At 47.2% G+C, this 26,357-nt stretch overlaps 1 protein-coding gene across 4 annotated transcripts in view; it reads left to right on the forward strand.

Annotated features, from left to right (window-relative positions):
• Window positions 1-26,357, forward strand: part of LOC119433701 (adhesion G protein-coupled receptor L1-like) — a 300,112-nt gene that overhangs the window by 209,801 nt on the left and 63,954 nt on the right. For 2 of the 4 annotated variants that reach the window (XM_049659317.1, XM_049659318.1), the window contains exons 3-5: window positions 21,612-21,807; window positions 21,957-22,063; window positions 25,232-25,435. In XM_049659317.1, coding sequence (XP_049515274.1) covers window positions 21,612-21,807; window positions 21,957-22,063; window positions 25,232-25,435 — 507 coding nt within the window. The remainder of the gene's footprint in view (window positions 1-21,611; window positions 21,808-21,956; window positions 22,064-25,231; window positions 25,436-26,357) is intronic. The other 2 variants (XM_049659319.1, XM_049659320.1) reach the window with 1 other exon arrangement.

A 26,357-nucleotide genomic window follows, 5' to 3' on the forward strand; every position in this document is an offset into this window, starting at 1 on the left:
GCACTGCGTAGCGTGACATGCATTGTTGCGCGAAGAAATCAAGAGTATTGCCCAAAAGAGCCTCGTACACAGTTCTTTGTGCGAGGCCTGGCTGATGTGTGCACAAAAGGTAAGTAACCCAAAGTTCACAAACGTCGTCGTAAAATTTAGCGAGGCAGAATTGTTCACTTATATTTGGGCAGGACCAGGCTATAGTGTCCTCGGCGTACACCTTCATTTTTTGCAGGACTGTGGAACGAAGAAATAGCTAGGGAAGTGCAAACTCGCCCACTTTCTTACCACTCTCAATGACATGTCAACAGCCTCCGGTATCGTTAACGTAGATGTTGAAGGATTACTGACTTGACATTTTTTACCTAATAAGATAGAACAACACTCTATACAGTAAAAGTAATACTTCTGGCAAGTGTCCCTAATAATGATACTGACGTCATGGTACAGCTGGCTCGCTCCGTTCCTGCAAACGATGCAGCAGCCAGAAGAAACCTCGTCTCGTCTGTTTCTTTAGAGCAGCGTCGTCTTCAACAAATTTTCATATATCTGTCGATGACGCGCCGGGGCACTTCGAGACGGAATTTAGTACCAAATTGAAATATATTTTGTCTACCAACCTTCATATTTTTAAACTGTCATCCTTTTTACGTGCGAGGAGCGTGTGATAAAGTTTCTTCAACTTTGCGAACATGTGTCAGTAATCGCTGAAGTAAAATGATGTCACGAATGCTTCCTTAGGGCACACGTCTTGCGACTTCCTACATGCGCACATTTTCGTAGCGAGTTCACAAGCATGACTTTATAAATCCGAGAAGTTCTGCAGGAGTGCCTCAAGTTAATGATATCTCCGGCGAGGATCTGTGTTGCTACCATCAGTGAAAGAACTTGGGACTATGGGAGTATTCCACAAATTCTTTTAGAGCAAACATTTGACGAACTTGCCGTTAATTTATCTACGCGATAGCCTAAGGGAACATGGAAGAAGATATTCTCTATACTGTTGCTGTTATCTATATATGTAAATATTTCTATAACAGACCTGTTATGTAATAACAAATAACTGTTATTACTCATTTAGAGAACACGGGAAGGACAAATAGCGACCTGTAGTTACGACGTTTTTGTTATCACCTACACCATTGATCGCACATTGGTAAGAAGGTGCGATATTGGGGGGGATCGGTTTATATCAGACAGAACCTCAGTATCTGTTCTGGGTTATAACGCTGCTACCGCTTTGTTGCCATTGTCTGCGCGCACAAGTTCCTGTGAAACTTTATGTTGTTAGTCGGCACTTGTGCACTCCTGGGCTTGCGTACTCATTTCCTTTTTAATGTGAATCATTCTTCTGCGGATGTCGGCCTTTTCATGGGCCAAAAGGTAGTGCAATCTTGCCACATTGGGTATGTTCCCTTGGGTATTAGTGCCGCTCTTCAATGAACCTCTTTGTCGCAAGCACTGGGTATAACAGAAATCACGTACGCATCATCATTGATGTCTTGAAGAGCTAGTTGGTTCATTCTAATGACTGATTGCTAAATGCGCAATATTTGGACACCACACAAGAAGAGACACATAGAAAGATGGAGCGCACACCTGGTTTATTGCAACGTTGGGCGTTACAAAATATAACATTTCAAGACAGCCCAATTGCGCAGGCGCATATAAATCGAATACCCCTCCCCGCATCCCCACAGAACTTTATAATGCATCTGGTTAACCAAAAAAGACATTTCTGCAAGGAACAGTTGGTGCCAGTCTTCGCTCGACCTTCCTGTGTGGTTCCCAATTTTGCGCATTTAGCAATCAGTCATCGTCAGCCTATTTTTATTTTCACAGCAAGACGAAGGCCATCTCCAATTACTCTGTCTTGCGCTAGCTGACGATTCCTATAGTTATGCCTCGTCATCGCAGCGCCTAATTCGCTCCCTTGACTCTCGATAGACCGCCGGTTATACGCATTGCATGGCCTTCCTTTCTCGAAACGTTTTCCGTTCCGTCGCCCTCTGCGTGAACTTCTTCTCAAGCTTCTTTGTTAACCTCCTAGTTTCTGCCCCATATGTCAGTAGCGGTAGAATTCAATGATATTACACTTTTCAAGGATAGTAAGCTGCCGGTCATGATTTGGTAATGCCTGCCGCATGCGCTCCAACACATTTGTATTCTTCTGCAAATTTCCTTCTCATGATCAGTGAGTAATTGACCTAGATAAACGTACTTTTTTACAGATTCTAGAGGCTGACTGACCCGCCGGGGGTGGCTCAGTCAGCTAAGGCGCTGCTGAGCACGAGGTCGCGGGATCGAATCCCGGCCGCGGCGGCCGCATTTCGATGGAGGTGAAATGCAAAAACGCCCGTGTGCTTGCGTTGTAGTGCACGTTAAAGAACCCCAGGTGGTCAAAATTAGTCCGGAGCCCTCCACTATGGCGTGCCTCATAATCAGAACTGGTTTTGGCACGTAAAAAACTCCAGGAAGAAGACGAAGAGGCTGACTGGAAATAATGCATTCTTAATTGTTCTCTTTCCGGCTATTGAGCATTACATTTTGTCTTCTGCGTGTTAATCTTCAACCCTACCTTTACACTTTCTCGGCTAAGGTTTTCAATCGTTTATTGCAAATCGTCCCCACCGTTGCTGAATGTCATCTGCAAGCCGAAGGTTGTTGAGAAATTCTCCGTTGACCCTCGCTCCTTTCCAGTCTAATATAAACGCACGAGAATATTTGAGTACGCGCACCGGAAACATCTGCGGTCCCTGCGTGTACTAAATATGCGTGTGCCGCGCATGGGCCAAGCGCGCGGTTGTCACTGGATTAATCCCGACGGTACATTAGTCTTTCTCAATTATTGGTTACGTCCTTGTGTTTCTTAATGAGGTTACACACATGTTCGGCTGCGGAGGACAAGACTACGTCACTGACGGTGTGCCCACTGTTGTCGCATTGTTGCTTGCGATTCTTCAAAATTACATCCGTCCGTCACGTAAGCCAATGAATGGCTCATACCCCCGTAAACGCGGCCTCCCCATTACGACGACAGAAGTGAAATTCTACGGTGGAATGATGAGCGGCAACGCAGCCAGCTGTGGAAGAAAACGACGACGCTCTCGTGCTCGTGCGGTTGCGCCGAGGGGCGCCAACGAGCCAGCTGACGACGACGCCATTGCTGATAGTTGCTACGCACAAATCGGCTAGCCATATGCAGCTTCGCTGTAATTGTCACCACCAGCATTGGCTCATACCCCCCCCCCCCCCCCCTAAGCAAGAAAAAATACAATGGCTCGTCCCTCTTGTAATGCAGAAGCTACAAGCACTCACCAAAGTATAGCGAACAGTGCATACATTCAATGGAATTAGCCATAGAACGTAGAGAAACGTGGCGTCAAGTCGAGTTGTACAAAGAAAACCATGTGAGCTTCTCAATGGTTCATACCCGCGTAAGCAATCAAAAAATGCAATGGCTCATACCCCCGTAAGTGTGAGGCTACAGTCGCTCAGCAGAGTGAAGCGAACAGTGCACACTTTCATTGAAGTCACCCATACAACACACAGAACAACGTATATTTCAATCCCCTGCTGAGAGGGTGCAACTTAATGTCGAAGAGAAACGTCGTTGGCGCGAGTCGGACCCCGCTATACGAGCGAGCGTCGAAAACGAGCCGAGCTATGAAAGCAGCAACGCGACGATGCCAGTCGGTGCATTACCAGGTGTGCCTTACCAGGTGTACCTTTCGCCTTCACGTGTTACAGGAGTGTGACATGCTGCCGAACTTTTTTTTTCGCGCGGATGCGCGGACGGCGGCGCCGCTGCCGCGGATGCCTAAAGCTCCTGGTGCGTAACTGGTGCGCGGAGGCGAGCGCTATCTGGTGGTCCTCAAGGAACCAAGCACCGCTCTGTTGATTGGTAGAAACGCGATACGCGCCGTGCGCCGCGCTGTGATTGGCAGAGAGTTTTCGCTCACGCTCAATGCCGTGCTCAGTGCGTATAACGGGGGCCCTTAAAGCTATCGCTTTAAAACAGGTGTTAATTACGATAATAATCGGAATGCGTAGCAAGAAAACAGTTTGCTCAGGTCTAAGTGCACGTCGTAATCCACGCTTTTTATTTCCGGTTTCCGACACACGGACGGCAGTGCTGTTAACTCCCGCATTGTACGTACACCCGACGACAAAATAAGCCGGGGCATGATACCTGAGAAAAAGCTGAATATTTCCGCAGCCTGTAGCCAGTAAAACTGTATACGACAATGTTGTTAGCATACTCTAGTTGAAGCCCGAAATACCAGACTGCGTTGTGAGGCTGCGGAGATATTGAGCTCTTTTTCAGATTTTATGCCCCGGCTTTTTTGTGTCGCCGGGTGTACAAAACTGCTTCGTTTCAAGTACTCGCCAATGTTGCTTATTCTTTCGTAGCCGCAAAAACATGCAGTTAGCGGGGGCTCGTTTCGCGATTATCGCACGGTGACAGCCGCCGCACACAACTTCGGGCAACGCGCCCTGGGAATATGCTGGCCGCAGATGGCGCTGCCGCGTTCGGAAGTGCTGGCGCCGCCATGCGTGTGCACGAGGCCTCTATACATTGCATGCTGCTGCCTTCTGTATTCCATGAAAAGGAATCAGTTTTACGGACAAGTTGGAACTGTAATGCTTCGACCGTGGACTTAATTGCGGCTTATTCTCTAGCTATACGGCGAATGTCCTGCGCCGACAATGGAGGTGCTCAAGTGTGAGGGGTCGTCAACATCTTTGCAGGAGGCGTGGCCTGGCGCCGCCTTTGAGAAACGATCTGCTGGCGAGCAGGGGCTGAATAATAGTCCTCAACGGGGCATTCCTTTTCACACTTTCTTCACGGCAAAGTCGGTGGCAGCCGCACACGGGCTGAAATGGAGTGACGCCTTCTTTAGTACCACCTTGAAAAATGACTTCACAGAGCTGACCGCGTTTCGTCGACTCGGAAAGCGAGATAGGAAATAAAGTAAATTCCCTAAAGCGCGAGCGATCAAAAGAATCCGGCGGTTGTGCACAAATGACGTCGGGTGTAGCAGAATTGCCAGACCGCACTTGCGAAGCGCATGCTGACGTATTCTACGCTTATCTTTCATATAAACGTAGAATATCCATGAACGTGTGGGTGAAAAATCTTGGTTATGGAGTATACGGTATACAGTATATTAAACACTGTATATATATTAAAGTATATATTATACTAATCCATAAAAAGGAAGACGTTAAATAATTGAAGAATTATAAACCCATTAGCTTGCTTTCAGTACTGTATAAAATATTCACCAAGATAATTTCCGATAGAATCAGGGCAACTCTTGACTTCAGCCAACCAAGAGAAAAGGCTGGCTTCAGGAAGGGATATTCTACGATGGATCATATCCATGTCATCAATCAGGTAATCGAGAAATCTGCGGAGTACAATCAACCTCTCTATATGGCTTTCGTAGATTATGAAAAGGCATTTGATTCAGTAGAGATACCAGCAGTCATAGAGGCATTGCGTAATCAAGGAGTACAGGAGGCATATGTGAATATCTTGGCAAATATCTGCAAGGATTCCACAGCTACCTTGGTTCTCTACAAGAAAAGTAGAAAGTTACCTATCAAGAAAGGGGTAAGGCAAGGAGACACAATCTCTCCAATGCTATTCACTGCATGCTCAGAAGAAGTATTCAAGCTCTTAGACTGGGAAAGCTTAGGAGTGAGGATCAACGGCGAATATCTCAGCGATCTTCGGTTTGCAGATGACATTGTCCTATTCAGCAACAATGGGGACCAATTGCAACAAATGATTGAGTATCTTAACCGAGAAAGTGTAAGTGTGGGATTGAAGAGTAATATGCAGAAGACAAATATAATGTTCAATAGCCTGGCAAGGGAACAAGAATTCAGGATCGCCAGTCAGCCTCTAGAGTCTGTAAAGGAGTACGTTTATCTAGGTCAATTACTCACGGGGGACCGTGATCATGAGAAGGAGATTTACAGAAGAATAAAATTGGGTTGGAGTGCATACGGCAGGCATTGCCAAATTCTGACTGGGAGCTTACGACTGTCGTTAAAATAAAAGTGTACAATCATTGCTTTCTACCGGTGCTAGCATATGGGGCAGAAACTTGGAGGTTAACAAGGAAGCTCGAGAGCAATTAAGGACTGCACAAAGAGCGATGGAACGAAAAATGTTAGGTCTAACGTTAAGAGACGGGAAGAGAGCGGTGTGGATCGGAGAGCAAACGGGGATAGTCTATATTCTAGTTTACATTAAGCGGGGAAAATGGAGCTGGGCAGGTCATATGGTGCGATAACCGGTGGACCATTAGAGTTACAGAATGGATACCAAGAGAAGGGAAGCGCATTTGAGGACGGCAGAAAGCTAGGTGGGGTGATGAAGTTACGAAATTTGCAGGCGCAATTTGGAATCAGCTAGCGCAAGACAGGTAATTGGAGATCGCAGGGAGAAGCCTTCGTCCTTGGACATAAATATAGGCTGATGATGATATTAAAGCGGAACGGTTTTAAAATGCTCCCTTGCCCGGATAACCAAAGGAAGAGATGAAACCGTCCACTTTGCAACTTTATATAGTTGTATGCCATGGATGAGTTTACTAAAGGTGCAATCGCTAATTTCATGTAAGCGCAGAATATCCATCAATCTATAAACAAATTGAAACGGTGCTTCTATGGCTCGAAAGTGACGGCCCGAAACGAAAGGCTGCCAGGAAATATCACCAGTGGACGATATTTCAGGTTGCCCAGTCGGGAGTGCCTTCCCCTAGTCCCAGCAACAATTCATGGAGGACGCAGACCGTATCGTGGCCATCTTGTGGCAAATGGCGGGTTCTGGCGATTCCTTTTTGCGGTGCGTCGCCACATGTCCATGAAACCAGTCTCTTGGAGACGAAGACTTGAAGCTTTTTGCGGGCTATAACTGACTCTTCTGGGAACAGGCGCGCCTGCGGAAGGCCATTCTTTTTCAGGTTCTCAGGGAGAGCGTCCTTGCTTGCTACCACAGGAACACTGTTCTGCTGCGTATAATCCGCGAGCGCTGCAATTAACCACTGTTCCTACGGGCCCGGTTCTGGCGCGATGTTTGATGTACGCGAATTTGGAGGATGGCTTCTCTGTATACTCGGGCTCAACACTGCAACTCCGACCTCAGATATCTGCACACCCTCCGTGCGTGACCGAACGTAGGGACAAAGCCGCCTAACAGTAGTAACATATCTTGTGGAAGCATTTCGTTTCGGGCACAGAAAGAAATCTAGCGAGAGGCGGCAAAAAAGTGAACGTCTACGAGAGTCAGCGCATCCTATCCTGATCGGATATCTCGTCGGTGCGTCCCCTAGCTGCAATGAGCAGCGAAACATGACTCCGTCCGCCGACCTAGCACGCCGTGTTCGAGAACAAGTGCTCGGACAGCGTTTTGTATCGCGTTCCGCCGCCATCCCGCAGAATGAAACTTGAAGCGCGTCGTTTCTCCAACTGCACTGGGCACCCCACTGGCATCGCGGGCTTTGCAGAGATCCTTTCAATTCCTTGTCTGCGTTGCTCTCTTTCTTAAGTATGGGCTTTTTTACGCGCTAAAACCACGATCTGATCATGAGGCACGTCGTGGTCAGGGACTGCGGATTAATTTTTCGGGTTTTTCAGCGTGCACCCAATGCGCGGTTCACGGGCGTTTTTGCATTTCGCCCCGCGGCGCACATTTTTGAAAGGCACCCTTACGTCTTGTCCAACGTCATCGTAACCAAAGTAAACTGCTCCGTCGCCGCTATATATAGCATTCGATGCCTCAGCTCTGCTACTGGCGGACATTTGGGGACGGCTGCTGGGAGTATACTGCGCCGTGGGAGCGGAAACACCGTCCAGGTGTCATCGCGCAGTATGGGGCCACCGCCTGGCAGGAACTAAGTCGTGGAGACAAGAGTTACGCACGCATATCTGTACCGGCCGCCGTCTCAACAAACTGTGACAAAACAAACTAGAAGCCACGGTCTGCAGGAGCTATGCAAAGGAGTATCAGGAGAGGGTCTCCCCGTCACGAAGAAGATCCTCCGCATATTAGACAGTTTTAGTATTGCGGAAATGGCACCACGCTAAACGCAATAAAATAGCGGGGTCAGACTGCGCATGCTCAGAACGCTATTTCAGTTTTGCGGATAGCGTGCGTCCGCTATTTCTGAAATATAGCGGAGACGCTAAACGCTCGCTAAGTTTTTAGCGTTGCAAACATGGTGGCACCCTCGGCTCGAACGCTTGACATGCAGGCTCGTTTCAAGGGTTGGCGTGGATCAACACGGCTAGTTTGGTTGTCGAGCTGCTCAGTTTGCTGCTTTGACTACTCGCAGCTAGATGGTTTTGCGCTTAGCGGCGCATCGTTGTCTTACGCTATACTAAAACTCTATCGAACAGCGTTCCGCAAAGATTTAGCGTGCGTAACACGCTAACGCTAACGCAAGCATTTTCCGCAATACTAAAAGTCTCTATTGCCTCGTCATTGTTGGGCCAGACAGGAGTCGTCGCCTGTTCCTTCCTGACATTGACCATCGCGCCCAGTTCGTCATTGTGGCTAAGGTGGTGCATTGCTCCAACAGAATGCCAGTGCACTTCTCCACGGCCTTTCCTGCAATAGACAGACGGCGCTGTCACCTCTTCGGTGTGACGTTCAAGTGGTGTACATTTTCTATCGAACGCCGTTTTTGGACACTTTCCATTTCATAATTAACTCGTGTCTATTGCAGTTTGGCTGGCTGGTTTTACATGGCAACATCGTTCTGTTGGTTTTCAAGTGAGGACACACTGCCTTCATTACTGCCGAGCGTACACGTGCAGCGTCGCTCCTTTGTGGCGACCCGCGTAAATGCTTTCGAAAGGCCGACCCTGGTTTTGTTGGGCAGACTGGACTATCGGCCGCACAGATAAGGTCTTGCACGGGCTTGCCTCATCAGCCGAGAAAGGCGCTTCGTCAGTTCCTGAAAAGTATGTGCCTCGCCCATTGTATACTATGTGCATAATCGGAAACTCCCATCCCTACGTATAGCTTGCTGGACAGAACCTCCCTGGACCCTGCTTCCGGCCCGGTTTATCTCGCGCACGTACTATTGGTTGTTTGAGCACAATCCTCACAGCTTCGCGAAGCGCTGCTCGAGTTTTCGACACTCCAGCGCTGGCGCGAGCTGCCGGAGGGTGGACACAACGTGGCCGAGAGTGTCCGAAGGGTCCTCGACCCCGGGAGCTGTTTGCTCGCCTGCGCTGTCGCGCGCAGCCCCCCGTGATCGCCGCCCTGAGGGAGACAGCTGCACCGAAGAGCTCGTCGGCAGCAAGAATGCGCTGTTCCACTGAATCAAAGCGTGACAGCGTGTCGCAGCTGAAAATCGAACGCATCTCCCACGCCATATGTTCCGTGCGTGATGCCAAACACTGCAGCGCAGCGCCTACGCGTATATGGCGACGTTTGGAGCCTGTTTAGATGTTTTTCCGTCGCCAAAAGTGTACACTTTTTGTGGAATCGTTGGTCCGTAGTAAATAAGTACGGGAGGGGGGGGATTCTGCAAGTGTCCACCTCCATTTCGTCTGCTGCTAAAGTGCTGATTGGCTGGGAGCACCTGTCTCCTTCTTGAGCGTATCCCAGCCCAGCCAATCACAACTTTCGACCATGCAACGAGAAAGTCGAAATGTACTTCCCGCTTTACACAATTACTCGTACACTCCTATTCGCTCGAGTGTTCCTTGTGTTGCTTATTTACTGCGTTATTGTAAGCTCCTAAAAACCAACAAAAACGAAGGAATAAAGAAATCAAAGAAACCATCACAATTGCTGTAGGCTAGTACGTTATATATTATAGCGGTTGTTTTACTGAATAGCTCTAGCAATTCTAAGATATCGACCGATGCAATGGAGAGAAAGAGGTTATATTCCTGCCAGCACATCCTTGCCAGCTCACATGGCGGCGATATACATATATATAATCAGTGCAGCATTGAATCACTAAATCGCACAGTGAAACAGCTAGGTCAAAGAATAAAAACACAGTGCAAGCTTGTCTCACTACCCGACCTGCAGTGTTCAAATCGCCATACTTAAACAGCTTAGCTGACGTTAGCTGGAGCACCCTGTATACAGGGTGTCCCAACTATCATGCACCAAGATCTAAAAATATGCAAATGCCACGTAGCTGGACAGAACCAAGGTAATGTTTGCCGTCGCGTGGGGGTACTCATATTATTTTTTGCATTACGCCTAATTACATAATTAGTAGGAATTAATAAATCAACTTCTCAAATATTATAATTAGATGAAAAGTGTCAATGAGGAAATTGTAGAGCACTATGAAGAATTCCCGATACAGCTTTCTATTGCTCAATACGTGCTACATAAAAGTGTTTTTCTGAGCGTGAAAGAAGCCCGCGAATACAGGCAAAATTGTCGCTTGACTGGCCGCTCGAGGTAGTCATCATCATCATCATCATCAGCCTATATTTTATGTCCACTGCAGGACGAAGGCCTCTCCCTGCGATCTCCAATTACCCCTGTCTTGCGCTAGCGTATTCCAACTTGCGCCTCCAAATTTCCTAACTATACATCATCCCACCTGACTTTCTGCTGACCTCGACTGCGCTTCCCTTCTCTTGGTATCCATTCTGTAACCCTAATGGTCCACCGGTTATCCATCCTACGCATTACATGGCCTGCCCAGCTCCATTTCTTCCGCTTAATGTCAACTAGAATATCGGCTATGCCCGTTTGTTCTCTGATCCACACCGCTCTCTTCCTGTCTGTTAATGTTAGCCCTAAGAATTTTCGTTCCATCGCTCTTTGTGCGGTCCTTAACTTGTTCTCGAGCTTCTTTGTTAACCTAGGTTAACAAAGGTTAACAAAGAAGCTCGAGGTAGTACTTTGCGTGTATATTTGCGGACTGCTCAGGGAACCACTTATATATAGTTGCCGCCTTGCATTGATGGCTATAATAGCCATCAATGCAAGGCGGCAACGTGAATAAATAAATAAATAAATAAATTTATCGATAAACCCCTGCGTTACCCTTGGACGGCACTTAAAAACATCACGTTGCTGACGAAGACTTCTTGCAGCGTGGGTCCTCGCTTGCTGGTAGTGGCAGCGTGTACCCGACTTCACGTACTCGTTTAAGGCGCGGTAACACTGGATCGATACGAGACCGACAAGACGCGCACGCCAACGATTGGCCGACCATTCAGCCAGTGTGTCGCTAAGACCATTTTATCATATACCAGGCCTACAAGACGTCACTGACGAGCGCGAGTACTTTGACGGGCTTTCTTGTCGACGGCACCGATAAAATCAGCGTGCCGACCATCGTTCGACCGAACCCCGCGCGATCGGCCGTCGAACCGATAACGCGATAGCCGCAACGCCTTCGCTGGTATATTTAAATAATCGCGCTCAAAGTGAGTCAAAACATGCCTACGAAGTTGAAATGCACAAACTTCGACCCTCTCAAGCCGTGCACATGAAGTTCGAGCCAATGTTGATCCTAGCCGCTATTCTGGACATTCCGCCATTTTCTTCGATGCTTGACGTATATAGGCGCGACGCTTACAAAATGGCGCTGATGATTTGCTTTCGTAACGTGACGCAAATTTGACGTTTCGCTTAAGAAACTGTAATGTAGGCATTGAACCTAGCGTTCTTGATAAAGCAAAACAGTTTTCCTCCCCAGTAAAAATAAAGCAGCTACCTCAAAGCGTACGATTATTCCATCAAAATCGTTTCTCTCTTCCGTCGTCTGCTTAATTAGCTAGGATGCGTGTCCTCGGGAAACGGGATGAGTCGTCGTATATTGGCGCTCACGCGCTTGCTTTCTATACCCTGAGCACGGTGTAAGATATATACTCTTACATCGTGACCCTGAGCACGGTGTAAGATGTATATATCTTACACCGTGACCCTGAGACAGCATAAGCGACCTACCAGTGATGATGAGCGCGCGCTCTAGGCCGCGCTATCGCTATCTCGTGAAGCGCAAGTGACTCAGCCCGACTCGTCTGGCTGAGAAGCGGCCGAACATCATCGATAGCGTTGCGCGCGTATCCGCTTGCGCGACGCAGTACGACGCAGCGCCGGCGCTGCCATCTCTTGTTCACTTTGCTGCTTACTCGCACCGCGAGAGAGGAAACTTCAAGGCACCGCCTTGCGTACATTTCTTTTTATAAATTAAAAAGTCACCGTTGTCATAGCATTCGATGACGCGAAAATACATTAATATTGATTACAATACAAACGCAGTAGTGAAAAGTGCAAGAGTCGCCGAAAGTTTGCTAGTTTCATCCAATATTATTTCAAATAAACGTGTTTTTAATAAAAACGATGATTCAAAACACAAATGCCAACACCACCCGAGAGTATGCAAATGCACGCGTTGTGAACAAAAGATTTTCATGACCCCAAATGACAGGGAAAATGCGGCGATACGCATGCCTCTCCACTGCCATTGCATATGGCCGCTCATTACCACAATTCGCGCGGCTCGTCACACCACAAATTACGGCGGAAAATCTCTGCAATGGTGGCCCAGCACAACGTCACGCAACGTCAAAATGACGTTTACGAAACAGCCCTTCCTGGACGCTCCTCACGGGATATTCCTTCAGCCAATCAACAAGCTGACATGCCGGCTATCTTGGAACGCCACCGCATAATCGCGAAATTGCACATGCATTGTACGGGTTTCTTCACGCTACCGTCCAGTTTCTTTTTAGAGCGCTAAAGTCGCAATATTTGCCAAGGACCACGAAAAAGTATTAGTCGATAAAATTTGCAGCTCCACGTCACGTTTCGTCATTCTGATGAAAATGCAAAATTGCATTTTGCAAAACTTCCGTTTCCCGGTACAAATTTCAAAACACGTGACCTCTGGACTGCCAATGGGACAGCCAAGATGGCGGATAATGGCGGCCGTGCAGCCGCCATGCGTGTCGAGGATAGAGTAGAGCCTCCTGTTCAGCAAAGGTTAGGCCTGGCGCCGTCGAGTTCGTGCACCGGCGGACCTGTACTGAAAAGTAAGCAAGTTAGGACGAAGGAAACTGTTTTTATAGTTAAGTTCTGGCCTTATAGTGATTTGAAATAAACTACTCTTCGCTTCAACGGCGCGTATACACAATAAGCTGCAAGCGGGGACACAGCGCTGTGCCCAACGGCTGTGCCAACATCTGGGCCGGTATTTTGTAGCGATGCCTTACGACTTATTCTATACTAGTCTTATCATCCACCGCTCACGGCCGGCTGATCCCGTTGATAACGCGAACGCACGGTCGCTCTGACCACTGACAAAGCGCGATAAGCGCGAAAAGGCATTGGCACCGGAAATGCATTGCTACGAAATACCGGCCCTGTACGTCACTGTTACCGTAGGCTACCGGTCGTATTCGCGATGATGATGATGATGATGATTTATTGGCATCCCCTTTGAAACGGGGCGGCGACAAATAGTCACCTAGCCTGCTTGATTTAATCAGGTATACTATACATGTTCTTTATCTTGCATTTTTGTATACCTATCATTATTTTTTTTTTCAAAAATTTACCTTGTACCGCTGCCTATGATTTTAAGAGATCAGGTCGCATCCATCTTTTCCCTACTTTTTTTCCACCAGTACTCTAATCGTCTCTTGCTGATCTCTACGGCTGATCTGTTTATGTTTCCTTCCACTTTAAACCCAAGCGCTTCTGGGAGTTGCACGTTACCTACGGTTCTCGCTGGGTGGATCCCGTCGCATTCCATTAGGATGTGCTGAGTGGTCTCTGGATCTTTACTGCAGCATACACATGTCTCATCTAATTCCGAATATTTGTTCCGATATGTTTTCGTCCTTAGGCAACCGGCTCGAGCCTCAAATAGCAAGGCACTGCCCTTTGTGTTATCGTACAGATTTTCCCTTCTAATTTCTTTCTTCTCATTCTTGTAAATCTCCATTGTCCTTTTCGTTTCCATTCTTTGCATCCAATTCACGGTCTCTATTTCTCTCACTTTCTTTCTGATGACCCCTGGTTGTCTATTTACAGTTTCGATTATCCTGTACTTGGTTGCCAACTTCCTTGACCTCTTCCTCCATTCTGTGTCCACGCTTTTCATGTAGAGATACTTGTGCACTTTAGCCGCCCATTTATTTTCATCCATGTTCCTGAGCCTTTCTTCAAAACTAATTTTGCTTTGTGCTTCTCTGACTTCAAAAGAGGCCCAACCCATGTCTCCATGCACTGCCTCATTTGTCGTATTACCGTGTGCTCCCAAAGCCAACCGGCCTACTGATCTTTGGTTAACTTCCAAACCCGCCAATATATCCGATTTTAAGCATATAATGGCATTTGCGAATGTTAGCGCTGGCACCATTACTCCTTTCCAGATTCCACGCACCACCTCATACTTATTGTGGCCCCACAGTGCTCTGTGTTTCATTAATGCTGCATTCCGCTTCCCCTTTATTTTCAGATTATCTTGGTGATTGCTTGAGTAATTCTTTCCTTCGTTTATGTGTACGCCGAGGTACTTATATTGCTTCACTATGGGTATTACTTGCTGTTGAATTGACACCACGAAGTTACTCGTGTGCTCATTAAAGATCATAATCCCTGATTTCTCTGTGCTAAACTTAAGGCCTAGATTTGTCGCTGCGTTCCCACAGATATTCGCAAGTATCTGTAAATCTTTTTTATTGTCCGCTAGTAGCACAATGTCGTCTGCGTACATCAGTCCAGGGATCTTCTGTTGCACCATTTGTCCATTACGCATGTAGGATAAATCAAAACCTAATTCGCTGTTTTCCAGTCGTCTTTCTATGCCCTTGACGTAAAGCGTGAACAACAATGGTGACAGAGGGCATCCTTGCTTCAATCCTTGGTGAATTCCCACCATTTCATTTCCTTTTCGGCCTTCCCATGCCACTTGTACTTGGTTGTCTCGATATATCTCCCTCAGCAGCTCCACGAAATCGTCATCTATGCCTTCGTATTGAAGAATATCCCACAACAATTCCCTGTCTACGTTGTCATAAGCTCCTTTAATATCTAGAAATGCTATCCATAAAGGTCTTTTCTGAGCTACTGAAATCTCTATGCACTGAGTTAGTACAAACATATTGTCTTCTAAGCGTCTGCCTGGCCTGAACCCATTCTGTAGTTCCCCCAATACACCGTTTTCCTCCACCGACTACAGCAATTCATGCGACACCTAGCGGCGAGCGCCGGAAACCTCACACAGCAGGCACTCCGTCCGTAGCCTTCGTACTGCGATCGGGTGCGCTTCTAGTACGATACTATGGAGTCACCATCTACGAAACCCTGCACGGCCGTATAATTATGCTGCGTTTTGCAGTTTTGCGGCGCCGAAGAGCCACACGGATTGCGAATCTTATCACAGCAAAGTTGTGTTCTCAACGTCTTGCTCGAGAAAGTTCTTTTCTTTTTCTTTTTCATGTGATAGCCGGCGTGGTAATGCAGTTTATGATGCGAATGTCGCCGCGGTACTCAATATTACCTTGATTGAAGCTTTTTTATCGGATACATGAGGCGCACAACGTGGATCTACCGCGTATGCTATATCAGCGAAAATCGGAGTTTCAGGTGCTCCCGGGTAACGTCGGTAAACCGTTCTATGTAAACACATGATGTACGCACCAGCGTGCAAAATAGCCATGGAGTCGCATAGCGGTACGCCTTCCTTGCGGCCTGGACACGCTACCCGTATAACTACTGCAAATTAGTAGGCGCTCATTTGAAAATGCGTAATTATCAAAGCAATTGTATCTCTTATCAGTGTCTGAAGAAAATTGGCAGTTCAGAGGTGAACACAGTTTTGGCCACTTAAAATGCAGGATACGTCAATTATAGAATAGGATGGAAAATTAGATTCATCATGCAGTAGCTGATTTAAGATTAGTTTATACAGAAACATTTGTTTTATTTTATTAGTTTACACAGCAACCATAAGCGACATGTTCGTATACATAGACAGCGGGGAGTAATCAATCATGGTCAGGCCACGCACCGCAAGCCATACCTGCACATGGTGCGCAATTGTTTTTATTGTAGTAAGCAGATCCTTCGGTTTCTTATTGATCGTTTCGTTCTCTACGAGAGAAACAATGCGCCAACTACTGCAATAACTACAGCTAAGCGAAGCAGCAGTCACGTTGCGCAAAGCTTGTGCGTAAAATATATAACAGGAACGCAAAAGTAGCGGGAAAGGTTCGCCACAGATTCGTAGTGCATGCTCGCGATAAAGTTAGAAACTTGATTTTATGTTTGCTTGCTCTCTGGAGTGAAAAGAGCGTGCAGAGTTTGCGCCTTCGCCGAACGAAACTGTGTTATAGGCAACGACAATGAAAAAGTGCGCGCCGGCTGCGCATTTATGTGCATGTACAGCGGCAACAACTGATCGAGCAAGTTGGTGAGCTGTTGCGGGCCATGTTAAACGTGCCAAATTGAACAGGTTGTAAGTTTTCGGCAATCCAGGTGAGGCCAGCGTGACTCACGTATCCAACTTCGCCGGCCGCTGTCTCGCACGCTCGAAACGCCGGACTATCTATCCGCGCCTTAACAGTGAATCAAAGCAGCAGAAACGTGCTTGCGCTTTTCTGACCATCCAACAGTGCACGAGTACTTCGGTTCCACGACCAGTGGGTTCAAGAATACATCGGTGATCAGAATCTCGTGCGGGTCCGCTGTCACGCCAGAGGTTTGCAGACACCGTGCGACCATTTCAGCCTCATTACGCACTGTGCCTCACTCGGATCGGCTAAAATGATGTGGTCGGCGTAAGCAACTCGCTTTCCTTCCACAAAACAGCGCAAACCGGCATCACACTGCACGAAAATTATCAAACACAGTGGTTGCGGCGACGCGGGTATGGTGCCGGGACCTCCTTGTATCCACCATGTTGCACAGTGTAGCCAGACGCGGCCAGTTTTCGCAGCGCCCCCTGCAATTCATTTGAGACATTTTCGCTGTTTACAATAGTTAAGAAACATTCGCCCCGGACGGCTTCCGGTTTGGCTCAATGACGTAGTCCGCTAATAGAGCGTACTAGAATGGGGGAGTCATAGAGTTTCTCACTACATTACTTAGAGGGAAAACTGGCGCTGCTGCGCTGTGGTATCTATAGTCACGGCGGTAGCGGCGTCGGCGGCCATGCGGTGGTGTGCGCATGCGCCCATGTGTGTTGCACGCGATCACCCCTACGATCGCTAGCTTCTACCTCAAGTGTAAAGGGGAAAAGGGGAAAGGTAAGGGCAGCAGGTTTTTGGCGCACGCGGCAGGCATCTTTCTAGAGGAGGCGTTGTCCTGTCATTCCCATGAGGGCACGGCGTCCTTTAAGAAACTCGCATAGACGGTGGCGCCAGTTTATCCTCTAGGGGTTATAGTGAGAAACTCTATGGTCAGTTCCCCTCACTTTCCCTCAGAACATAGTAGTCTGTTGCTGAGATTCTAGCAGATTTTTAACAGCAAGAAAGGGAATCGGCTTCTCTGTTTTCAGCATTGGTTTAACGCAGGCAATTCAGGGGGGTATTAAGTTTTGCTAATACAATCGGTTCGGGAATACAAGATTAGATTGTACCTTGACGCTTTCCCTGCACTTTCTTATTTTGGTCAAATAATCTTGTTTGAAATGGCTCCAGTTAGCATGCTCTAACATTGTTCTAATATAGGTTAAGTACATGACTAGCTTAACAGACTGGGATGCTGGCTTTCATTTCCAGCAAAGGAACATAGTGCCTGCTCTAGTTGCATATATTTTAGGTTATCTGGGGTTTTCAGCCTCACTTTTAAGATAATGTGCTCAAGCAGGTAGAAGCACACGTATGCTATTAGCGAATAGTTTCGATAGCTTCTTACTTTACACTTACCACTATGAATACAAAATTTTAGCGTTCGATTTTGTTATTAAACAAACAAGCGTACTCCTAACAAGGTATTTTAATGTTAGCCGTGGGGCTACGCGGCTGCGCTACGTACTGCAGAATATTGACTTAAGCTTCTTGATACAGTTTCACAGCACACTAACAGCGCGAGAAGCAGGACGAGAAAATAGACGAGGCCCATGTATGTCAGAATGATATGATACTACGTACACAAGTGACTGCAGTTCCTAAAAAAATGTGGTGTCGGCTTTTACGCCTTTCGAAGTTTACCCTCTAGGTGTTATAGTGAGAAACTTTATGGGGGGAGTGGGTCCAGCGGACGCCTTAGCAATCGCCGAGGGTGAAGCAAAAAGCGCGGAAAATATGGCGGCGCTGCCGTCGCCTCTTTCTGAATCTCCGGCCAATAAACGCTGGCTCCGGCAGTTTCGGCAGCGCTCATTGGTTGAGGCGAGCTCGCGAGCTGAGTAGCTGTCGTCTGCTCGACGCACCGCCGTTGTCGCGTCGTTTGCGTTCTTTCCGCCGGTCTTTTTCCATTTTATTTACAATAGATTGGTGGGGAATAATCTCAGTGTTACCGCCACCGAGTATCCGTCTGTCAAAGCTCCATGCAGCTGCGGTAGGGTCTCCGACGTGACAAAAGTCCGGCCGGCAAGCGGGGCCGCTCATTCGGAAGAAAGTGACGGTGGCGCCACCTGAATTTTCTATATAAAAGAAAAAGTTGCAGTGGCTTAGCTCGGCTATACCAGGATATACGTAGCGTTAGCAAACGTTCAGCTGATTATTCTTAGCTTTCCTGGTTGTCTCCTACGCTCAACCGCTAATTGCCAGGCAACTACTTCGGGATCCGATGAGTCAAGCTTCTCCGTTCAAGCTTCTGTTGAGCAGCATTTGCGCTCTCCTTCTCCATGGCTATACCACACTGGCAAACGCCAGTCAGAAGCGCAGCGGCTCCAGCGCAGTGTCAGACGGCGACTGCACAGCGAGCGCGCGCCGGCGCCAGTGCGTCTACCACGGCTACGACGTCACTCCTCTGGAATGCGCAGACCGGCGGCGGTGAGTCGCGCGCGGCGGCGGCGGCGGCGGCGGAGTGCGCGAGAGGTGCCGGCTCCGGTGGCTCCGGTGCGCAAGCCGTGTGACATCACTGATCCTTGCGCATGCGCAGCACGGCTCTTGATGTGCCGCGCGAAACGGGCTTGGCTAGGCCAGTGTAGCTAACGCTACAAAATGCCTCAGCGCAGAGGCCTCGTTGGACCCACTCCCCCAATCTAGTACACTCTACCGCTAAGTATAGCGAGCAAGAAAGGCAATGGTGGTGATATAGATTAGCAGAAGTGCGTTTGGGATCCTGCACAGAAGACTGATAAGGCCCGTGACCGGAAGTTTCTTGGGTGCCGCACTATCGCTGCTGTTATCGCGCGAGCGAAAAGGCGTGTCAGCGATGGCATCCGCGTTTTTGCGGGAGAACAACACGGCCTTTAAATGAGCGCTTATGCGAGCACAGTTTTCTCTAATAATGCTTTATTACACGCGCAAACTAAGTATGGTGAAGTTAACGAAAAGCGAGAATCAGTAATGAATTCACAGCCCGATATTTGTAACTGGGTCACAGTTGCCGCTGTTTAAAGTGGCTCAGCCGCTCAGACTGACTCGTCTCCCGGTGGAACAACGCGGCTCATATGAGCAGATATGTGTGTTTTATTCTACGTTTTGACATTTCATATCAGCGATGCACATTTTCCCCAATTTTTGACGCTAACAACGGTCTGTGGCTGTAGATGTCATGTAAACAAGTGCACCGCTTTGCTCAATCCGACGCGGAAGGCTGCGCGCCAACTTCTTATTTATGTGAAATGTCTAAAGAATTTGTAAAAAGAATTTTAAAAAAGCAAGGTGCAAGTGCAGGAGTCAGCGACAACAAACTCCGCGACTGCAGAGGGAACTCAGCACGGCCGCTGGATAAAAAAGTTGTCGCAGTTTCACCTGAAAGGCGAAACATCAATTGCGATAGCAAATTTGTAGAGAGCTATACGGAGTAATGATAGTAGCTTTATCAGGTGTATAACCTTGGACATGCAGCAGCACCGGCAACACGCAGAACTGTTGTCGACGCCGTCGGCGTTTTGCCCGCGTTCGCACAAACCCCGCGTTCGCACAAAATGCGTACGGCGTTGGTGACTGTTGCCGGAGCCTCTGATATAAATAGGCACTTGATGCCGCAGCTAAACGTCGCCTCCCGTCCCCCTCCCCGCCACGGCCTTTCGCGCGTCGGAAGAAGGCGCGTTTGTTCTACATATATGGTGATTGCAAAGGAGGATAGAGACGCCTACTTCTGCAGCCCTTAAGGGAGCACGGCGCAGAACGCGCGTTGTTTCTTCGCCGTGCGTTCACTCCCCGGGAAAGCGCGCGTCCCTCGCGCCCTTTCACTCGCACATACAGCGTTCGGCGCGCGGCGACGATTTCATCTCCACTGACGTCATACGGAACCTCACGGTAACGGCGACGACGACGCCGACGGCAGAAATCTGCTTTGAAGTGTCCATATAATTGCTATCGCAATAAAAAAAAAGTCTTTTTTTTTTTAATCCAGCGGCCGTGAACTCATCGTGCCTTTATCGGCCGCACTATAAACAAAACAGTGCACTCAGGCCTGCTCACCCTATATATATACACAGGGTGTTTCAGCGAACACTTTCAAAAATTCTTAAAGGTTGCCTGTGGCAGATAGCACAATTCTAGTTCACGAGCTGGTCTACTCGAAGAGGCGGACATTACTTGCACAAGAAATTGAAATGCATAATTGAATAAACAGAAATTCACTAATTAAGTTTTTAACTAATTACCTGATGGCCCATAGCGCAATTTACAAATTGTAGCCGTGGAGTTCGCAAGGCGGATCTACTTGGAACGAATTCTCGGGATGACACCAGTTTCGAGATATTAATTCCCGAACTTTGCGGGGAAATGCATTGGCGTTCCGGTGGGAACGCCAATAAGTATCGCTTACAATTTGTTAAATAGCTGCGAAAAAATCCAAGCGCTTGTCCTCTAAAACCATAATGTTCTAATTTTCGTAGCAGTATAAAATCCTTTATGGAAAGCATTCTAGACAATATTTTAAATGTTATTTATAGAAGATCTTTACCATTTATTTCAAAATGAAGCTTACCAGCACCATAAAAGATGAAAAGCGTCGTTGACATAATTAAAATTTAGAGAAAAAAATAATGTCAATGAGCTCATCAGCAAGTTAGAGAAAGCACACTGTCTAGCCGCAAGATTAATCTATTTGAAATATGACTAGGAAAGAGTTTGTTAGAGTAGCTTATTAGGCACATATCCCACATGGGCTACATGCAGAAGGCTAGCTTGATTAGGGTGTTGTACCAACCATGTACAAGATAGTTAAAATTTGACCCCCGCCTTTACTTGCAACCACTTGATTTTCCCATAGAAGTCACCTTCATGTTTTTATATCCGACTTGCCCAAATTCTATGTGTTTAAATACATTAAAACACTTATTGACTGAAATAATTTTAATCCAGATATATTTACCACTGCAGATTTTTTGATGGCCTCAAAAAACCTGAAACTGCTGCTTGTGTAACTCGTGTTAAATATATTTCCTTCTCTATGTATGAGTGATTTGTGTGTTTTGAAATCTTGTACATATAAACATTGCTTGCTGTGGGAATATTAATTAATTTGCCCAAAACATGTGCAGCAGACCCTCCGCGATATCGGACAGCGTATGCATGTGAAGGCTCCCAGCTGCGCATCTCGTGCGATGAGGGCCACCTGGTGCAGCTGATCCGTGCCAACTACGGCCGCTTCTCCATCTCCATCTGCAATGAGCATGGCACGCTTGACTGGAGCGTCGACTGCATGTCCCCCCGCTCCTTCCGGGTAATGCAGCAGAGGTACGTTACTTGCCATGGCTTTTGTCTCCTCAACATGCAGTTCATTCAGACAGCAAGGCATTCAAGATCGCAATGTGCAATTTACAGCATTGTTTTTCAACCACTTGTATATAGCAGTATATAAACCATTTGGGCCTGCTATCTTTCAGTTGCGACGTCAAGAAAGGCTGTACGCTACCAGCATCGACAGATGTGTTCGGTGACCCTTGTCCAGGCACCCTCAAGTACCTGGAAGCCCATTACCAGTGCATTCCTGGTGAGATATAAAGCTAAATTTTGCACAGTATTTGCAGCAGGCCCTATGTATTACAGAACATTATTTCATGGTAAATGCCACAAATAAATGTGCTTCCCCACCAGCTAAAAAAGATGTGTGGAGAGAAAGTGAATCCCCACTCACAATGACTGCCACACATCCGCTTGACGCTTGTTGATGTAACACTCCTTGCTGCTCATGGCATTGTCGTCGTGCTTCACATTTACGAGCCAGCAAATTTTCACATTCTGTGCGATGCTTCGCAGCGCAATGAAGATGTTCCTGTTTTGTTTTACGTATCTTTTGGGCATCCGTCTCATCCACACTCGATGTATGCTTTGGTTGCTGTTGTCTCAACACCTTTGGTGACCAACCGTCCTGGTCTGTCTTGTTGAGTGCCTGTCCTTGTTTGTTTTGTTTGTGTCCATTGGTGCTAAGCTACCATAGTCGAAATGCAAGACCAACTAGCCCAGAGTCAGTCCTCCTGAAGATGTGCAGTTCCTTGAGCATTGCTGATTGCCTCGTCCAGTGCAAAGAAGGCATTCATCGTGAATATCCCAAACTTGTCTGGTTAGGCTACTATCCACCAGCAACTATTAAATTTTCTGTTCCTTTCAAACTGAGAGATGTTACCCAGTCATGAGAAAGCCTTACAATAAAAAGCCCTAAATAAACTTTGGCTGAAAAATGAAATCCAAGATACGATATGTTAGCTTCTGGCACAATGTGGCCTTTAGTGTCAATGACCGGTTATGCTTGCCCCTTGGGAAGGTGCATTGCTATCTACTTGCTACCATATCCTGAATTGTCACATGAACATCTTTTTTCTTTTTTTCCCAATGCTAAATAATAAGGCAGATTAATATGACAGAATAACAGATGCATGAAACCAGTGATTGCCAAGTCCTTTCCCATATAAGCAAAGGATTTTGGCAGCTTTCACTTGAAGAGGAATACAAAATGTACACAACCGCTATCACTTTATTTCAAGTGCATAAGTATATAAATGCTTGCCCTCCAGGTGGAAGAGCAGTGTAGCGTGGTTTCAAAAGACGTTGAATAGTGAGCTAGCTAAAACTTATTCCTGGACTATTTGTAATGTCAGTGGTGACGACGTCTTAGTCTGTTCCAAGGATGAACCATCACCCACTGAATCTCTGTTGCGAATGAATTAAGTGGCACCATACCCAAAGTAAATTTATAGAAAAGTGAGTTTCTAAAGCCAAAATCTGCATTTCTTGAAATCATTCAGGACAGCTTCACGAGGAGCACTAAGAGGAGCATGAGGAGCACCAGAGAACACCCACACACTTAGAATTTGCCTTGGCCTTACTTAAAACTTTGGAAATTTCATAAAGAGCTTCACATCATGAGCTAAGCCATTATAAACAACATACTTAAGAGGAATGGCGGCTTTGTTTGAATAAAAAAGTGCGAGAAGGCGTATGAAGATTTGGTGTCAGTGATACCATCAGACCCGTTTCTCATGCTGCTAAATTCCACTCAGCTGTTTTAATTTAATGCAGATGCTTCTGAATATTGTCTAAGTGCTGTGCTCTGCCAGTAAAGATACACAAGTTCCAGTGAACTAGGGTCTTGGGTGGTTCGCTACTGTTCACACAAGGGAGGCACATGGCGATTGTAGTAATGATTAGGTATTTTGGGTTTTACTTCGAAGGCACGAACGCATTGAATGTTTCTTCACCAAAAGAGAGAGGACTGGTGTAGTAAAATAAGGGGGAGACAAAGAAAATTTGTATACTGTTCAGGTTAGTCTCGGAAAGTTACACAAGTTGTTTTCAATCACTGTGCAGCGCTCTTGCCGGTTGTTCTATTCAACCAGTCAAAACAGGGTAGGGCGCTTGCAATATAATGGACTGGTCATTTTCAAGCACTAACTTCTAGCCATGTGATCATGCAAGAGCTCCTGCTTTTACGTGTGCCCACTATCTTGTGATGTTGCCTAGATCTCTCATTTTTTGCCTCATTGCTTGACTTCGTTGTGGTGTGTGCCTCTTGTGCTTAATGCCATAAATGGCCAAATAAGCCATTGTCTTTGCCCTTGCCTCTGTTGTTTTCAGCCCACTTGTTGTGTGGTCTTCTCAGTGACTTTGGCACAAACACGGAACTATTTTGCAAGTCTATATAGTGTACATTTCCTTGTCTAGCTAGTCTGAGCATGCTCCAAGACTGGTGCAAGTTCGACTTTTGGGATGGTTCCAGCTCGGATTCAGAGCAAACACAAGTGTGGACTGATGCAGAGAAGCAAGGCAACCAGTCAAAATTGACCATTTTGTATTAAAATGATCTTGAGGTGTTGTGATGCCCACTTGCAAAATTTTGTGTGATCGTTGCTTGCCATACAGCAGCACTTGCCTCAAAAGCACCGACAGTACACGCTAACCTGCGTGACATATTGGTTATCATGGCTATTGCGTTGATGCAAATGAAATAGCCATTTTTTGGCAGAAGACAAATAACTTGTGTATCTCAGAATGAAAACTTCATAGTCAATAATGTCTCCACCAATGCTTTTCACAACTTTTGCCGACGAGCAAGAGAATTTTATTGCAGGAGAACTTGGAAAGCTGCATGTCATGTGTGAGCTCTCGCGAACCGAGGAGGGTAGGGAAGAAAGGGAAGAGAGGCATACTGCCGTTTTGCTCACTCATTCGCCACGCAAAGCTGAGGGAAAGGGGGCAAGCGATTTGCACGAAGGTGCCAGAAAGAGAAGGAAGGGAGGCATGTCTCGCTGGCCAGCCCATCGTGGATGATGCAGCAGACAAGAATCCCTGGCAGAACGCAGGTGAGCGTTCTGTCAAATGCTGACGGCGTTGCACCAGGGACGGCCACGAAGGAACCCTGGGAAAGCGTCGGGTCGCATGCTCTTCGGCAACCAAATTGCGGGGATTGCCGGCAAAGAGGGGGGTACCGTCGTCCAGGCTGTTCGCTTACATTGATAACCATCATCAATGGTTTCTTAATATTTATTTATTTACTTATTTGCAAGAGATACACGTATATATAGATGCAGTAATAATTTCAACCATCTGAGGCTTGTGATACGAGTTAAGTGGCACTAAGCAGCCAATTTTATGTTCAGCCTTCCTTGCTTCCGGGTATAAAAATCTGCTTGTCTGTGCTTGTGTATTCTCATTGCTGCTGCAGCCGAACTAACAACACCCAGCAGTGCCGTACGGCCGACGCCATCCAGTTCAAGTGACCCAAGAGCTGGAGACCTGCTGCCACCGACGCTGGGAGGAGCCTCTGAGCAGCAGGCAGACATTGCAGCACCAAGGACGCCCCCACCGCTGCCAGCCATCTACCAGAGTCCAGATGAGCAAGGACAGGACTCCAGCGGCACCACCACGGGTCAGTTGTCACCAGAACCATTTTCAAGCATGGAGCTGCACAGTGCTTAAATAGTTTGTAATGCTACCTTAATGGTGTGTCTAGCATCTGCAAAGTGTATTATAGGCCCATGTTACAAGGTCTATAAAGGCAGCCCAAAAAGGGCAAGAAGGCACAAATGCTGGGCCTGCATTTGCTCAGTGAAGACTAGCTTTCAGCAGCATGCGGGTGCCTAAAAGTTGCTGAGTATCCCACAGTTGTGATTGTAGCAGTGGTTAACTGACTTGCAAAAACAAACAATGTAAACAACACTAAGTCAAGGGAGATTATCACAAGAAAAAAACATTCAATATTGAATTCACTCTATTCAATAGCCAATAGATTCATTGCAACCAATTATATTAACTGCAGTAAAGGCCATAATGCAAGAAACTGATGCACAAAATGGGCCAGGGCTGAAATGACCTCCACTTGTACCACAGACTGGTTGCTGTACTCACTGGCGTAGCCATGAGGGGGGGGGGAGAGTTTGGAGGGTCGACCCCCCCCCCCCAAATTTTTTAAGGAACCCACCCCTCTTTCCCACAAAACAGAAAGTTTGAGGAGGTGAGCTCAAAAAGAGCGACATGGATTCAAGGTTAAGCTTGAACGTGAAAGCAAGGTGAGGGCGGTTCGATGGGAGAGGGGTTGTCATGGGGGCGATCCCCTCTCTCACGCACAGAACATTGTGGCCCCACTGCAGGCGCGCCTCTACCTCATTCCGGATCGTGTTAACTAGAGTGTACTAGAATACGGTCAAGTGGGACGAGCGGCTGGGGCGGCGCATGCTTTGCAGTGAGGCGCCCGATGTGGAAAAAAACTGTGGCGGCACTGTGATTGAAGTGGATTGGACCGCATCAAGGTCGCATCGTTGGAAACTGCTGGCGATACAGCTCGGCAGGGT

This window comes from Dermacentor silvarum, chromosome 11 (genome assembly GCF_013339745.2).
Source record: "Dermacentor silvarum isolate Dsil-2018 chromosome 11, BIME_Dsil_1.4, whole genome shotgun sequence".
Classification (NCBI taxonomy): Eukaryota; Metazoa; Arthropoda; class Arachnida; order Ixodida; family Ixodidae; genus Dermacentor; species Dermacentor silvarum.